Genomic DNA, 17,167 nt, shown 5'->3' on the forward strand with positions numbered 1-17,167 from the left:
CTTACTCTGGGCTCCAAATTGCTAGCCAACTAGCCGAAGGAGGCTAGTATTCCTCCTTCTCTTAAAATTGGGCCGACAGTAGGGCTTTCTCATATTTTAATGTAGATATATTACTTTTGTTCTCAGTGAGCCGTTGGGATTGACTGCGTGCCTTCCAAGTGCCGTGCTGTGAAGAAACGGAAGCGCTGAAAAATAGCGAAATATACCGGCTATACCAGCAAACTGTGGATTGCTAACGGTAGCTATTAGCTTGGAGAGTATAGCAAGTAAGCCGCCTGGCTAGGCAACCATTACAGCAAAAGCGGCTTCAACCCACCGGGGCTGTCGAGTTACTCCTGTCAGTCAGTTGCCATAATTGGTAAGATGGCATACATTTGCCATTTTACTACCCTTTTGTGATCATTGACAGGCTTAAAAGTTTTAGCTAGTAAGGATTTTTTGTGTCATGCACCTTGTCAATGTTTAAAAATATCAGACAAGCTAACGTTAGTACTACCCAGCTTATAAAGTTAGCAGGCTAGCCTGCTTATAGACTCTCGGCACTTTCATGTTAGTGCCGTTACACTGTTGTTCTTATACCGACACGATGAAATGAAACCCACTGCATCAATCGTACAAAATCAACAACTGTTAAAAATTAAACAGTAGAAAATCTTTGGACAGTGTTTTTAAAACTGTAAATATGGCTGACATTTTTACTCCTGAAATAAGGACACCGCTCTGTTGAGGCTCTAGGATCCTTGAATCTGATTGGCTCTGAGTCGGATCATTTAAGCTTTCCCGAAAGCTGATTGGATTTGACCGCTGTGTTGGGTCAAGCCGTGATAGCAGATGCCAGCAGTTATTAACATATAGTCGAGAATAATCTACACAAGATTTTACTGGCCATGTGTGTTTTGTCAGTAAAGTCTGCTGCTCGGCAGCTAACGTAGTCATTACAGTGGTTTGTTCTGTTAGCTTTTGTTAGCTTTTGTAGGTGACTAAGAGTTTTGAGTTTAGATATGACAGACTGTTTTTACCACAGGTGCTACAGCCTAATATCACCACAGTATTATGTAATGTACGTCGAAGGACTATTTCAATGAGTTAATATGGAAAGAACTTTAGCCACTTGGGCATTAGTGAAGTATTGAGACAGCAGAACATAAGTATAGGTAGAAAATAAATGGGTAATGACAGCTAGTACAGCATAGACTCATAATAATAAGAAATGTTATGATTGGGATTGGCATTGGGAATTGAGCTTATGATATATATTTCTTCTGAGTGAGAACGCTGGTGTCGTATTTGAATGTTGCATCCCTAAATGCTAATAGAAATTTGTTTTTATGTTTATTATATTATTAATATTTTTATTTTATTTCCTTTTCTAACCAACAGGAGGAAAAGTGTGATTGGTGGCCTATGAGGAAGCCACGTCGAAAAGGCCAAGTGGCCGGAGGAGGTGGAGATGTGAGAAAGTCAAATGGGACATTTGGCGGGCGTGGGGGGGCCCGTCAACGATCACCATCCCCCTACAGCCTAAAAGCTTCTCCAAGCAGAGAAACGTTGACATATGCCCAGGCCCAGAAGGTGGTTGAAGTGGAACTAGAAGGTAGGCTTCACAGAATTTCTATTCTGGAGCCTTTGGAAGTCATTACTGAAGATGAGATGATGGCTCAGGACATTAGTGAGTGTAACAGCAACAAGGAGAACAGTGAGCAGTCATCGCCTCCCACCAGCAGTGCCCAAACAGCCCGCAAACCTGTCACACCACGAAGCCGCAGGAAAGACCCCAAATGTTCCTCTAATAAGTCGCCACCATCCTCCAAGAACAGTTGCCCCAATTCTCATCCGCCATCACCGGAAAAGCTAAACAAATCACAGTATCATCACATGACCCTTCCTGAACCTAAGTTTCGAGTGCTGGAAACCTTTACGCCAGTTGAGGCCCCTCCTCTGCCAGCAGCATATTATCGTTATATTGAAACCTCAGCTGAGGAGGAAACTGAGGCAGAATATGACATGGACGAAGAGGACACTGCCTGGCTGGAGATGGTCAACGCTGATCGGACATCAGAGGGTTGCTCAACTGTCTCAGCAGAAACGTTTGAGCGGCTGGTGGACCGATTGGAGGAGGAGGCATATCTGGAAGCCCGAAGCCGAGCGCCTTCTCAAAGCACTATTGATGATGATGCCTTCTGCTGCGTGTGCCTGGATGACGAGTGCCTCAACAGCAACGTCATCCTCTTCTGTGACTCCTGCAACCTGGCTGTGCACCAGGAATGTTACGGAGTGCCCTACATCCCTGAGGGTCAGTGGCTATGCCGCTGCTGCCTTCAGTCCCCTCAGAAACCTGTTGACTGTGTTCTGTGTCCAAACCGTGGCGGCGCATTCAAGCAAACGAGTGATGGCCGCTGGGCACATGTAGTCTGTGCTATATGGATCCCCGAGGTCTGCTTTGCTAACACAGTATTTCTGGAACCAGTGGAAGGAGTTAATAACATTCCCCCAGCACGATGGAAACTGACTTGCTGCCTGTGTAAGCAGAAGGGTCGTGGTGCATCTATTCAGTGTCATAAAGCCAACTGTTACACTGCATTTCATGTTACATGCGCTCAGCGTGCTGGGCTCTTTATGAAGATAGAACCTGTGCGAGAAACAAACATTAACGGGACTATGTTCTCGGTTAAGAAGACTGCTTTCTGTGAGGCCCATTCTCCGCCAGGACAAGAGACTGGGTCAGATGATGAGAGTGAGGGACGAGTGGTGGGCAGCAGAGGGAGGGCGAGCAGAGGACGGAGTGCCTACACTGAGGGTCCGACAACACCGAAAAAAGGCAGAAAGTCTGACGATGATGCCAAGACAGATAAAAAGAAGGGGAAAAAGAATTCAGACTCAACATCCCAACACACAGCATCACCACAAGTGACAGTGCCTCAGATACCCACGAGCAGGTTAGGTTGTTTGTTTTTTTTGTTGTTGTTTTTTTTCCTTTTTTCCCCAAAATAAGATTGTCTTCTGCAGTTAGCTTGAACATCTGATAAAACAAAGTTTATCAAAAGCAGCAAATTGTTGGAGATTTTTTGATCTAGTTGATATTTCAAATAACCATAATTCACACGTTCTACAGTGAGAAGCCTGAATTGATGTTTGCCATATTGATAGTAACATAATACTGCATTTCCTTCTGTTATATAGGCTGAATATCATCTGTAAAGGAATTATTCTGCAGAAGAAAAATCAGTTCATGCAGAGGCTTTATAAATACTGGTTATTAAAGCGACAGTCGAGGAACGGTGTGCCGCTGGTTCGGCGTTTGCACTCTAACATCCAGTCCCAAAGGAATACTGAACAGGTAAGAGCACAGAAATGAAGCCTTAACACTCTGTAGCTGTTTTTCTAAAATCATTGTTTGCCTTTAAATATGTTTTGATGTTTAATATGTTTAACTATAGTTTGTAGAAGCTTTAAAATGAATTGTACTTTATAGCCTGAAGTGGATGAGAAGATTTCTGCAGCAAGAGACGCACTGAGATATTGGCAGAAGCTTCGCCACGACCTTGAAAAAGCCAGACTTCTAGTGGAGCTCATCCGCAAGAGAGAGAAACTCAAACGAGAGCAGGTAACTTACAAAGATGAACCACCCTCACTGGTTTACATGCTTCATATTTAACGCTGTGAGTTCATCGTGTAAATTTTGAATTAAAAAAAAAAATGTTGGCAAAATGAAGATCTGAAGTACCTTCAAAATGCAGTTACCTAAATAGTTCTCCAGTGTAATCTTTAGTTCTGTTATGTTTGGGTAATCTGCTTTTTCTTGGCCTGTCCTATAGCGTGTATATTGTATGTTGGCATGTCTTTGCCACATGATAATAAACAGGTGGCTGCTATAAACTGATAGGGAGGCAGAGCCGAAAGGAAAGCTATTCATATGAGATACTGGTCACCCAGTTTTGTATGGATCATGAATTGATTGTTGGAAGATTTCTGTTTTGAAAAAAGGTTTATAATGTTTTTATATATAAAAACATTTTCTTGGTTGGTTAACATTAAATCAGATCACTCTGTTTGTCTAGCCTAACCTTTTTTAGATTTGCAATTTCTGCGTAAATATCACATACATGTCTTCTGTCAACTGCAGGTCAAAGTTCACCAGGCAGCTCTGGAAATGCAGTTGACCCCAGTGTTGGCTCTGCTACGCTCCACTCTGGACCAACTACAGGAGAAGGACACAGCCCAGATTTTTACACAGCCTGTGGACATCAAGGAGGTCAGACATTAATTATAACAGATGCGCATGCACACAGTTTACATTGTGTCAGAAAGTGAGAGGAAGTGTGTTCCTCATTCCCCATATAGTTCAATTCCTTGTATCATATTGTCTGAGAATTTAGTAGAATTATACAAAACAGTAACAGTACAGTTTACAAGAATTTACATGTTTTTGTTTGTTTGTTTTTTTGCACAGTGCAGATGTTGTTGTAGTTTAAAACATGCATCCATTCTGATGATAACGTTCGTGCTGTCTTGTCCTCAGGTCCCCGATTACCTTGAGTTTATTAGCCACCCTATGGACTTTTCCACTATGCGCTCTAAACTAGAAAGTCATTCCTACCGCTCAGTGGCTGACCTGGAGGCCGACTTCAACCTGATGGTGTCAAACTGCCTTCTTTACAATGCCAAGGACACTGTCTTTCACCGAGCAGCACTACGTCTTCGAGACCTTGGAGGGGCCATACTACGACATGCGCAGCGACAAGCCACCAACACTGGGCTAGACCTAGATACTGGCATGCACTTTCCAGAGTCACCCCAGAAAAGAAACTTTTACAGTTGCACCTGGGAGGATGGTGAGTCAGAGGATCATACTGTGTCTGTCTTTAGTGATTTGGAAGCTGTTGTGTGTGTTCAGTCTGTTATTTCTTCTGTGCCAAAGGATTAGGTTGTTTTTTTGTCAGTATATTCAGATTTTCTAGTTTTGTAACATGTTAATGCCTTAAATACCAGTAACACCTTACTAAGAGAACACTGTGTAGAGAGTACACACTATTCTGTGTATACAGTGTACACACTGTGGCTGTTAACCATTATATAACAGTAAATGCTACTGCTACAACAGCAATATTAATACGTACTGCATCTAAGTAATGAAGGTGTAGTTGACAACAGAAATGAGGAGTTATCAGGGTTTTAACCAAAGATTTTGTAATGCCCGAGAGCTGAAAACATCCCGGGTACAAATATATCTTTAGAGTCCGTTAGTTGTTGTTTTTTCTCCTGCATTTTATAATAGGAAAATAAGTTAGTCAGAAAAGTATCCAATCAAAGTCGACTTTGATCACGTTGAAGATATGAATGGTTCATTCTACTTTAATACATGAAAAGTGGACAGATAACTGGCTAAACAACTGAAAGCAAAAAGGTTCGGTAATTGTTTTTTGTTTATTTTTTTTGTAAACATCTTTATAGTGTTATTAAATCTTGAACTGTTTTTATGTGCTAACTGGAATAGTAGGCTAATAAGATTCATTTGCTAAACTTATTGACTGAACTTTATTTCTTCCTAGGCTTAGTAAGTTGCTGGGCTTAAAATACATTTGCTGAAAACCTGGAAATATATTCGCAAAGCTTCATAGTACTTATAATTGCTGAGTAGTTGATGAAGTTCCAGGAAAATAGAGAGCTCTTGGGCAGAAAGATGATTTTTTTATTTTTTATTTTTTATTCCTATCTATTCTATTTATCCCCTTTGTATATTTTATTTATATTTGTTTCTGTATTTATATATGTGTGTGTGTGTGTGTGTGTGTGTGTGTGTATGTGTGTGTGTATATATATATATATATATATATATATATATATATATATATATATATATATATATATATATATATATATAAACAATTCTGTAACTGTAACTTCGGTCGTTGCTGTGCTTTTTTTGGAAATCGAATTTCCCAGAGGAACCCACCCGAGGGATTAATAAAGTTCTATCTTATCTTATCTTATCTTATCTCTTATCTTAAGTGTAGTGCTGGCAGTGGAAACTGAAACAACTCTTCATAGTAGGATATTTTGTATTTTTTACATTCTGGTTAGTTGGTCTGATTTTTAAGCTTTTGGACGTTTAATAATCCAGTCAATACTAAAATATATGACATGCAAGTGAGCCAAACACAAACTAAATGGTGTGTTTATTAATTTACATTATCAAATAATGGGTTTAGTAACATGCAGGAAAATATTTTCCTTTAAAAGCTGCCGGTACAGTCAGTTTATTCATTTTTTTCAACAGTTTATACATCGACTGATAGAGATGGATATGAGTTTGGAGGAAGAGATGGTTTAATTAGTATTTCTCACATTTTATACTCAGTTGTAGTTGACTCATGTTTAAGCAAATCATAGACCAGGGACTACAGATGAAAAGGAGTTTTGTATTCATTCTATCATGTACAATATATGTGGTGTCCATGCTAAATAATTATTCAGAATAAAATAGAAATAGCACTGCAAAGAGGGGAAATTTTTAACCTTTGAGATCTCTGAGAAAACAAGCCTGGCTGGTCATCTTTGTGAAATGTCAGCATTGAAGTATTATTATCATGTTGTACCTAAGTGTCTGTTTGGGCGCTAACCAAACTCCCTGCTGTGTTCAGTTGACAGCGTGTTGGATCCAGAGAACCGGCTGCATATGACAGTGGAAGAACAACTGAAGGAGCTGCTGGAAAAGCTGGACTTTGTCACATCGATGCGATGCAGCGGTGCTCGAACTCGACGAATCCGCCTGCTTCGTCGCGAAATCAACAGCATCAGGACGGGCAGGCAGGGCCAGTCCCACCGCCACATCCTACACAATGGACATCTCAAAGAAGAGGATGATGATGAGCAAGATGAGGAGGACAACGACAAAGACGCCAAGGCAGATAATGGCCTCACATCTTCAGACAAAGGTGGGCACTGAGAGAGACTTACAGCAATATTAAATTGCCAATTCATGAACCTTTAAAAAGCCACTTTTTTTCAATGAGACCAGTTGTGAACATGAGCTAACGGAACATTGTCCTCAGGTAATTGAGCCAGGGTCCCCCCCACGCACCAACCCCAACCACCCCACTGTCTCCAGTCTAGTAAGTAGGGGCCCACAGAGTCTCGTTAGCCATGGTTGCCTCACAAATCCTCTCTCCCAGTGAACTCTATGTCTGCACCTCTTCTATACATCACTCTCATGGACTCACCACTCTCCATGGCCACATGCAGTCATGCCATATCATCCCACTTTTGACTAAAGGCTAGTCTAGTCAAACAGTCTTGTGTCACCATAGAAGATGGCAGGAGAACTCCTGCTATTTGAGTAAAGAACGAAAGATACTACCATGTTACCATGTTGATGGTGTACAGTTGTGAGAGCAAAGTACTTTTTCACTTGTCTTGATAAGGTCCTCCATATCTAGAGAATCTGTCAATTCCCTCTGGACTGTGGTTAGAGTGTTGGAATGAAGTGTAAATCATTACAGAGTGACACCATTTTCCTGTGTGAATACTGCACCACCGCATCACACTACATACTAAATGGAGATTCATTTAAAACCAATGCTGAGTGAATTGGAATATCATTCGTTTCCTCTCCTTTCAGAGGACCTCAAACCCGCTTCGCCCCCGACACTGGAACCTACAGGGCCGGCTCCTCCTCCACGTCAGGGGGACACACCTCTTGAGCCTCCCACTCTGCGGCCAATCACAGGGGAGCCCCAGTCCCCCAGCTACTCCTGCAAACGCCTTAAGATGGACGGTGACCTCTCAAACGGCACCACAGAGAACATTCATTGCATTAGCGCACAAGAGCGGTCAACTTTGCCACGTCCCAGTTTGCACAGTGAAGGACAGACAGTGACCAACGGTCTGGCAGAGCTAGGCATCACCTCACGGCCCCCGACGGGGGGAGTCGGGCGACGGACCTCCGTGCTGTTTAAGAAGGCAAAAAATGGAGCTAAGTTGTTCAAAGTGCGAGACAATCCTGTGCTGAATGGGAATGGACCACAAGACGAGAATACAAGTAACAACTCTTCAGCACTCAATTCCATAGCCAGCACCCCATCTTCCACACCTTTGACCACTCCAAGCAGAACCCCACAGAAGAGCCCAGGACCCCCCAACCTTAATGAACTATGGACCTCCAGTCGAGACATGTGTTCAGATAGTGAGCCAGAGAAGACACCAAATCACACGCTGGAAAGTGGTGAGAAACTTTGCTTGATTACTGACGTTAAGTTTAAAGTGTTCTGCTCAGAGAGGAGAAGTGACACCTAAAGACTCGCTTGGAAGGGATCACATTTTCTGGATTGGGCTGACTGTACATTTGTTATTAGCTACTAATGCACTGATCACAGCATAGGAATATGTTTTTTTTCCTAGGTCTACCTGATTGATCAGACAGTTAGCCCTGTATTGTCTAATGGATTTCAATATAACTGAGACAAGAGCAGACATAAGTGCTCCTTATATGTCATCTTTTCTGACTTCCCCTCCTGCTCCTTTGGCTCTTATCTGCTGCTGTTCTGATTGCTCTCGCTCTTACTTTCAGGATTGACCAACGGCTTTAACACGCACAAAGATAGCAGATCCGACTTGGAGTTTAGGTCTTGCCCAGTTCTCCACAAAGAAATGTAAGACATTGTGTGTCTGGTATTCTTTGTGGTTTGTTTTGCTAACAACTGATAATAAAATTACAATATAATGTATTGTATTACAGCAACTCACCACCCAAACGCAGCCTTGGGAAACCGGCTCTTTCTAAAGTCCCCTTTCTGGAGATCATCAACGGAGACTCGGATTACACCGGTACTTTTTTCCCTCCTGTATCCCAAGTTCTCTTGAAGCTAAGTTGCATTTATGTCCTGATTATTTATTTAGTCGCTGAACTAATTTGAGTGTCACTGTTGTTTGACAGGCAATAGTAGTCAAACATCAGAGGATGAGATGGAGCTGGAACCACTGGACCTGGTTTGGGCCAAGTGTCGAGGATATCCCTCATATCCTGCTCTGGTAATTGCTGATCTGACTTAATATCACTATTTAATATGAGCGTTCAGCTCAGGGTGTAGCTTAAATTCCCTGTTGGGCTGTGTTTGTTTCAGATCATTGACCCCGAGATGCCTGAGGAGGGCCTGCTGCACAATGGGGTGCCGATCCCCGTCCCACCCAAAGATGTCCTGTGTCTGGGGGAGCAGCGGCAGGAGGAGATGAATGAGAAACTTTACCTGGTGCTTTTTTTTGACAACAAGCGGACATGGTGAGTTTAACATAAACATTGCTGTTATGCAATGCTCCATTTATCACATGGAGGTCAGAAGTGTTTGGTTAGTGAAACCTGATACATTTTCCACAGGTGTATCAGGTGATGAAAAGACAAATGGTGGAAAGTTTGTTTGTCTTTACAAATAATTTGAAAATTGTTTGTAGATAATTCTTTAGATTTGAATTTTATTTTTAAGATTAAGATTTAAGATTTTATCACTCTTGATAAAAGGCTGTAATAATAATCCTAACCTCTGTCATGGGTGTTGTAGGCAGTGGCTTCCGCGTGACAAGGTGACACCCTTGGGCGTAGATGACACAGCTGACAAGCTGCGCATTATGGAAGGTCGCAAGTCCAGCATCCGCAAATCTGTCCAAGTGGCATACGACCGCGCCATGATTCACCAGAGCCGGGTGAGCCACAGCCACGGCTTTGTGGCTTCCGGGTACCTGTAGGGGGCCTCTGTGAGCACTGTGTACACCCACAGTTGGCCGATATGCATTTTCTCTTTGGTCTTAAAGCAGCAGGTGGAGCTGTTCCTGTTGCCGGTCGAATTCATATTCACACTGTGGTCCGAAAAGAGGTTGCCGTGGCACCGAGTCCTGGACTGTAGTTTATTACCAAACCACTAGTGTCTGACACACAGAGGACTGGTGTTTGCCTCTGTGTCATTGTTGAGGAGGTGGAACTCCTGACGTGAATGAAGTTACCTTTAGGTCCCGTGTTGCTGCAGTAAATTCCCCATTCAGGGTTGTATTGAGGTGTTGCTTACTCCTCCTGGATGTGCTGATGTAAAAGAATTCCCGTCTATTTTGTATAATGCTACTGCTGCCAAGGAATCAAGTAGTCAGAAGAGATTTGATATATTTATATGAGCTGCAGAAGACTAATGAATGCATCACTGCCATCTTTTATACAATAGCTTTTTACATTTAAATCTTTTACAGAGACAATTGTATATTATAAAGGCACACTTTGTGTACATATGTAAGTGTATTATCAAACTGAATTTAATTTAATGTTGCCGTTTTAAAATGCGTATTTCAATCAACCCACAAGGGACAAAGCCAGGCTGTGTATATTTGTGGAGATTTAATAATTCCTGACTTGCTGCAGTTTATTTAGCTTGTCTTTGATGTAATTTCAACTGTGTTGTGTGCGTGTATGTGTGCGTACGTTCTGGGCATACAACACAATGAGCCGTTGTTCTTTATACTTGTATTCTCTTTTTGATACAGAGAGAAATAATTTATTTATGGAAGACAGAACTATAGAAATAAAGCTATATTGGTTAAAGTTGACAAAAATCTTATTTAATGGCGTGAGGATTTAAAACCATGCAGCCAACATTTTTAAATGGATGACATCACATGTTTAGTTTCAGGATTTTACTTTAGACCAACATTTGCTGTCCCCACCTCCCAGAGGATTCTATTTATTACAGAGTGCCCTATTTTATCAAATGGACAAATACACCTTCATAAGCTTGTACTACCTGCATATTTTACCTGCTCACCAAATATTTTGTCTGTAACCAGTATTTCCTTATTTGGGGAAATAAATTCTATATTAAAAAAAGAAAAAAGCTTTTGGGATACTTACCTGGAGTTTTGTGTTCTTCTTATTTAATACTGATCGATAAAGCATTCATTGTTATGTACACCTGTTCAACTGCTTGTTATTGACACTATCTCATTGACCAATCACATGGCAGCCTGCTGAAGTTCAACCATCTCTAGGGTTTACAAAGAATGGCCCTCCAAAAAAAAGAAATCCTCTAGTTCTCTGCAAAAGAACTATAAATCAGAGGAGAAGGGTCAGATTGCTTCGTGCTGATTAGAAGGCAGCAGTTACTCAGATAACCACTTCTAGTGACCTGATATGCAAAAGAGCATCTCTGAACACACAACACGCCAAACTTTGAAGCCGTACAGCAGTAGAAGACCATACTTGGTCCCACTTGTGTCAGTTAAGTACAGAAAACAGAGGCTACAGTTCTCGCCCGGTGGCGCCAGTGTCCGGCAGCCTCGCCTCTGTCAGTGCGCCCCAGGGTGGCTGTGGCTACACTGTAGCTTGCCATCACCAGTGTGTGGATGTGTGTGTGAATGGGTGGATGATTGTGTATAGTGTAAAGCACTTTGGGGTCCTTAGGGCCAAGTAAAGCGCTATACAAATACAGACCATTTTATTTACCATTTACACAGGCTCACCAAAATTAAGAAAAGACCTGAAAAGCACCCCTTCTGATTTGGTGTAAACCCCACAAAAGCATGGATCCATCCTTTCTCCTCAACATGACAGTGAGGTCACTGTACTCGAATAATCTCCAGAGTCACCAGATCTCAGTCCAATAAGGCACCTTTGGGATGTGGTGGAACAGAAGATTCACATCATGGATGTATAGATAAGAAATCTACATGTATGCTGCTTATCATGTTAATACAGACAAGAAATCTCTGAGGAATGTTTCCAGCACCTTCCTAAATCTTTGATACAAGAAATTAAGGCCGTTCTGAAAGTTGCAGCCTAGTACTAGTAATGTGTGCCTAATAAAGTGACCAGTGAGTGTACGTTCATTACAACTGCATTATCATTACAGCTTTCCTTTTATGCTTTATTTTAACATTGTTCAGCAAAGTGAAAAGTACTGTAAGTGTGAATGTTAAATGTATACAAATATAAAAAAACACCTATAAAAGTTTCTTTGATGAAACAAACTGCAGCAGCTCACAAGTGCATCTCAGTCCTGTTATAGAGGCTAAAATTCCTAAATGACTCAGGACTGGGGAGAAAACAAAGACAGCTGAGTAACTGTCTCCTACACTGTCCCATTTATACCCAATTAGAACCATTCTAAGACAGTGTTTGTACAAATAAGTCTTTGAATTGAAGTGAAGACATAAAAGACTGAAGATTTTCAGAATTTCTTGCACATCTTCACTGTCAGTGTCCAGACTGCTGTCTTGTCAGGAGGAGGTAGTTGTGGCGGAGGGTTCGCAGCTCCGTCAGTCTGCCCAGCAGGCGGCCAAACCTCTGAGCTCCTCCTCGCGCTGCTCCAGCTTGGGCCCCGCACAACCTGGACAGCAGGTCCAGGATCAGTTCCTGCATTTTCTCAACACAGCTGGCTGCCTGCAGGGATGCGCGGTCTGCAGACAGGGACAGAAAGACAGAGACAGCTTTACAACAGCATCCCAGAAGCTTTGCTTTGCCAATTCTTAACTTGACAGCTGATTTTATTCCTGGTCTGACCTGAGCAGAGCAGCGCTGTGGCTGTAAGTAAGGTGTACTCAGCCTCCGTCACCCGCAGCGCAACCATGCTGTGGAAGAAGTTGAGCACTGGTGCAAAGAGATCCTCACTGCTCTCTGTTCACGCCAGCAAATGTGGAAAAAAAACATCTAATTCATTCATTGTCTGAGCAATTTTTCCACAGCTTGTCAGACTAAGGAGTGTATCTCTGTGTGTGTGTGTGTGTGTGTGTGTGTGTGTGTGTGTGTGTGTGTGTGTGTGTGTGTGTGTGTGTGTGTGTGTGCACCCACCTGAACCAATGAGTCCCCTGCTGTGGATGTTTTCCTTTGATTCTACGTCTCTGAGAAAGCTGTGTGTTGACATACTGAAAAGCTGCAGTGCTGATTAATGGAGAGAAAAAAAGAAAGAATGGTTATTTCATACAGTTATCTACTTGTGTCTCATCATCTTCCTCTCTCCTGGTGTTTTTTCACCTGGACTGGGGCTTGTTGGGTTGTGGGAAAACTGCTGGGCAGAGAGCAGGAACATGACGTCCAATGAAGAGATGGATAGCAGAGAAATCTGGTCTGAGAAATCCAGGAGGTCAAAACCTGTGAGAAGATAATTCTTTGTTGCTATTGTTGTTTTAATTCTTTAAATACAGAATCATTTTATATAACTTTGAACTGATATCAAAGTTCCTCCCTGGAGACACTGGCTATAATAATTCAGTAAAAGGACTAGATGTTGTAGTCCCTGATAATGCATTGCTTTAAATGGCGAGAATCTTGAGGGATGGCTGTTATGAGGAAAGGCAGCCCAGAAACTTTACCAGCAGCACACATCGTTGTGTGCCTCAACTTTCAGTCTTTTACCCAAGCTAATCTGCCATTTTTTGGGATTAGAGATTTGATCTAGATTATCATATTAAGATTTGGGACACATCATCAGTAGTGGACCTTGGATTCATCGGGTGTTTCAGCCATTATCACTAGACACCCTCATCCAAGGAGGCCCTGCCAGGGTTGATCAGGCCCCGGAGTGTGTCACTGGTTTATGCTAAATTGTTATTTCTCTTCTTCTTTCTTCTGTTTAGTTTTCTACAGTTTATTTTCTCCTATCTATTCACTGCAACTGAGAAATAATACTTACCTCTTTAGGTAAGTATTATTTATGGAGCCTAACTTCTTCAAAGGGATAGAAAAGGTGATAGAGAGAAGTAAGACAAAAGGGACAAGATAGGAGAGAGCAGAGAGGAGAGCCGGAAGGGGGGCGCCCGATCTGGCTTCCCGCACCTTCCCGCCTGTACGCTCTACCTCCCCACTGCCTCCCAGAAAAGGGAAGAAGAGCAGAGGGGAGAAGAGCGGAATATTTTATTTTCTCTCGCGGTTAGCTGACTGCCTTAGCTGCCCAAGTGATGTCAGCTCTTTTTAACCATAGCCAGTGACTGGTCCTCTCAGCAGTGTTAGCTAGTTCTCTTATAACCTGCTGTTGCGCCTGTCCTCTGATCCCAATCTCTCTAAGTAGTTTTGCTGTTGTACTGGCAACAAAGCCCCTGCACCCCACTTACACTGACGCATCTTGATCTTCCAGCCTCTGTCCTCTGCCTCAAGTTGGCATACTGCAGCTTCTTACGCTCAAATGCTTCCTCAATTGCTTCCTCCCATGGTACCGTCAGCTCAATGACGTACGCAAGTTTTTGGGAGTTCGACCAAAGGACGAGGTCTGGTCGCAGAGTAGTTGTTACGATCTCTGTGGGAAAAATTAGCCTCTGATCCAAGTCCACTTGCATCTGCCAATCCGTGGCAACCTTTAGTGGGCCCAGGTCCGGGGTTGAGGGGCTTGTCCTCGACTTGGCTCCCGGACAAATGTTGATGACAGCTGACACTCCTCTTGGTTCGTTAAAGGTTGAGCGTTGATGGATTTTCTTTTGCACTCAACTTTCTCGGCTAGACACCTGAGGACCTGGTTGTGTCTCCATGTGTCTGCCCTGAGTAAGGCTAGTCCTAGAACCAACCAAGATGTACTTCAGTGTGGCTGGGACTGTACACAGGGGTCAGGATGGGTCCTTTCCAAACCACAGCTGCAGATTTATTGGGGAAGGTAACACATCATATCGGATGATGAAACTTAGTCTATTAGACTCCATTCCCCAGAATTCACTCCATGAGAGTTTCCTCTTTTCCACACTCTACCAATTCATCCAGTGACCCTGCTTGGCCAGCGCTACGGCTGTGGCATGTCTGGCTGTTTCCTCCTGTCGGCGCACCTCTTCCACCACCATTTTTTGATGTTCGGTTACAGATGCCTGTTGCCACCGAGGTGTTACTGCTCTAAGTCCAAATCCTCCTCTGCCCTGTTGGACATGACCCTCCACGTCACGATGCTGAAGAGCAGATTTGGCCTGTAGCACAGATGTGGCTGGGGTCCACTTCCTCCCCTTCGCTAGTGGGAGCAGTGCTTCTCACTATTGGGTCCCGGGAGTCCGTGAGTGACATCATAAGCCTCACTTTTGCACATTTTAACTCCTCTATCAGACTAGGCATAGGCAATGACAGTATCCCGTCGCGTAGAGTCCAACGCTGCTTAGGCATTTGGGAAGTCCGAGCCACTTCTTAACGTAGAAGCTCACTAGCCTCTCTAGTCGATTGGCATGATTGAGTGAGACCTCGTACATTGTCAAAAGCCACAGTAGTCTGGGTAATAACCCAAACTGGGTTCAGAGCTTCAGTTTCCCTGGGAGTGCAGTGTTGTTAATCCGCTTGAGGTCATTAGCCAAGTTCTGCCTTAGTTGTTCTAGTTGCCACGTATCATTGAGGTCTGCGTTATACTACCGTCCCAGGCTCTTTATGGGCTTCTCTAGGATGGTTGGAATTTGTTCTCCACTGATATAGAATTGCTCGGCTGTTTCCCTGGAGCTTCTGTAGCAATCGCCTAGTACATGGTTTTGTTGTTGTAATGATGGTCATGTCATCCATGTAGGCTCTAATGGGAGGAAGACAAAGGCCACTCATGAGTGTCTCACCTCCCACTACCCACTGAGATGCCCGCATGACCAGCTCCATTGCCATGATAAATGCCAGAGGGGAAAAAATGCAGCCTGCCATCGACTCCAATTTCCAGGTGCTGCCAGGCTGTGGTGGTGTTCTCAGCTGTCACACAAAACTGAAAGTAGGTCTTGACCAGTCCTGTGATGTGGTTCGGTATGCTGAAATAGTTGAAGGTCATCGACAAGATCTCATGCAGAACTGACCCAAAGGCATTGGCAAGGTCTAAAAAGACCACGTGATGGTCTCTTTGTTCTTTCTTGGCAGTTTGAATCTGGTGCCAGATGACGCTGGCATGCTCCAGGCACCCCGAGAAGCCCTGGATGCCGGCCTTCTGCACTGATGTGTCAATGTAGTTGTTTCTTTGCAGGAAAGTAGATATTTTTGGGGCAAAGACACTGAAGAAGATCTTTCCCTCTACGTTCAGCAGGCTGATCTGGCGAAATTGGCTGATGGATGAGGAGTTCTTCTCCTTAGGGATCAGAATACCTCCTGCTCTTCGCCAAGCCTTTGGAATAACTCCTTTCTGCCACACTACCTTCATCAGCTTCCACAGGTATTTGAGGACTCATGGGGTGTTTTTATAGAGCCTATATGAGATGCAATTAGGTCGTGGAGCAAGCATGTAGATGCAAACAATAATCCCCATCCTTCTTTCAACTGAGCTGTGAGATTAGCGCGCTATGGGTTTCGTTTGGTTGGCGGATGTAGATAGTATAAAGAAAATAGATCCAACACGAAACCACTAACAATAAGCTCTATGGATTTTTATTTATTTATTTTTTTAAGAAACTGGATCATGATTTCTGGAAAGCCATACTGCTGCAAAGCACCAGCAGGAAAGTTTCATTTACTTCTATTATATTCAAGAGAAAGCAGAGATTTCTTCAACCAGTATCTCTTGTGCCAGCAGAAACATACTGATTCAATTTTGAGGACTGAGAAGAGACTGTAGGTAATAAGATTCTGGAAACTTTCTTGAAGCTTGTATTTTTTTTGTCTCATTTGAATGGGAGAACATCTCCCCTCTGATCCTCTTATCCTGCTTCTTTTTCAAGCAAATACATTATAAAGCTGAAACCTTCCCTCTTTCATCTCACCTGGCACTGTCCTGGCAAACTGCAGCAGCCTTTGTAGGCGGGGTGATACTACATCAGACAGGCCTTCCACTTCTTCTGGACACAGCCACTCAAATGCCTGAAGGCACACACAACAAAAGCAAGATGAGAACAAGAAAACTATTTTTGCACTGTATGTTTCTGGACTGGAACCTACCCTAAAATTGTTACTGTCCTGACCTCTGTAGAGCCTATGGGCCTCCACCATCCTGTCCACGATGTATTTCTGTTCTCGGGTTAAACTGGCAGACAAAGCCTGGTGCAGATGGAAATGAGCACAGCACACAGATTTGCAAAGAAGCACTCATGATTACAGAGTGAGAGACTAGACACGGTTTAGATTAATAATGAGGGGAGCCTAAGACTTTTAAAGCTGATACTGAGAGCTGTGTGAATAGCTGGAACACGTTTTATTTCAGTCCGTCTAATGCCTGTTTGAACCTCCTGGTGGCAGCAGAGGAAGAGTCTGTGATATTTCAGCCTTTCTGGGTTTGAA

The 17,167-nt window shown here is 43.1% G+C and overlaps 2 protein-coding genes across 4 annotated transcripts in view; one reads left to right on the forward strand and one right to left on the reverse strand.

The window, feature by feature from the left end:
- brpf3b (bromodomain and PHD finger containing, 3b) lies at nucleotides 1-10,881 on the forward strand. Of its 2 annotated transcripts, none has more exons than XM_085393645.1 (13): nucleotides 1-358; nucleotides 1,381-2,936; nucleotides 3,181-3,337; nucleotides 3,473-3,604; nucleotides 4,124-4,252; nucleotides 4,520-4,832; nucleotides 6,642-6,935; nucleotides 7,619-8,221; nucleotides 8,567-8,648; nucleotides 8,735-8,823; nucleotides 8,933-9,027; nucleotides 9,120-9,274; nucleotides 9,552-10,881. In XM_085393645.1, exons 2-13 carry the CDS (start codon nucleotides 1,405-1,407, stop codon nucleotides 9,733-9,735), a joined length of 3,765 nt encoding a protein of 1,254 aa, XP_085249771.1. In that variant the 5' UTR covers nucleotides 1-358; nucleotides 1,381-1,404; the 3' UTR covers nucleotides 9,736-10,881. The 2 variants fall into 2 exon arrangements, with proteins under 2 accessions (XP_085249771.1, XP_085249772.1); XM_085393646.1 differs by having other exon boundaries at nucleotides 1-238.
- Nucleotides 10,861-17,167, reverse strand: part of nr1h5 (nuclear receptor subfamily 1, group H, member 5) — a 17,414-nt gene continuing 11,107 nt past the window's right edge. For both annotated transcript variants that reach the window (XM_085393648.1, XM_085393647.1), the window contains 6 exons: nucleotides 16,829-16,927; nucleotides 16,654-16,750; nucleotides 13,001-13,117; nucleotides 12,818-12,907; nucleotides 12,530-12,643; nucleotides 10,861-12,426 (listed from right to left, as the gene is read on the reverse strand). In XM_085393648.1, the coding sequence (XP_085249774.1) occupies nucleotides 12,224-12,426; nucleotides 12,530-12,643; nucleotides 12,818-12,907; nucleotides 13,001-13,117; nucleotides 16,654-16,750; nucleotides 16,829-16,927 (720 nt within the window). In that variant the 3' untranslated portion in view covers nucleotides 10,861-12,223. The remainder of the gene's footprint in view (nucleotides 12,427-12,529; nucleotides 12,644-12,817; nucleotides 12,908-13,000; nucleotides 13,118-16,653; nucleotides 16,751-16,828; nucleotides 16,928-17,167) is intronic.

The sequence above is a fragment of the Rhamphochromis longiceps genome, linkage group LG20, assembly GCF_057381845.1.
Source record: "Rhamphochromis longiceps isolate RC_006_pf linkage group LG20, R_longiceps_female_GT1.1, whole genome shotgun sequence".
Lineage (NCBI taxonomy): Eukaryota > Metazoa > Chordata > Actinopteri > Cichliformes > Cichlidae > Rhamphochromis > Rhamphochromis longiceps.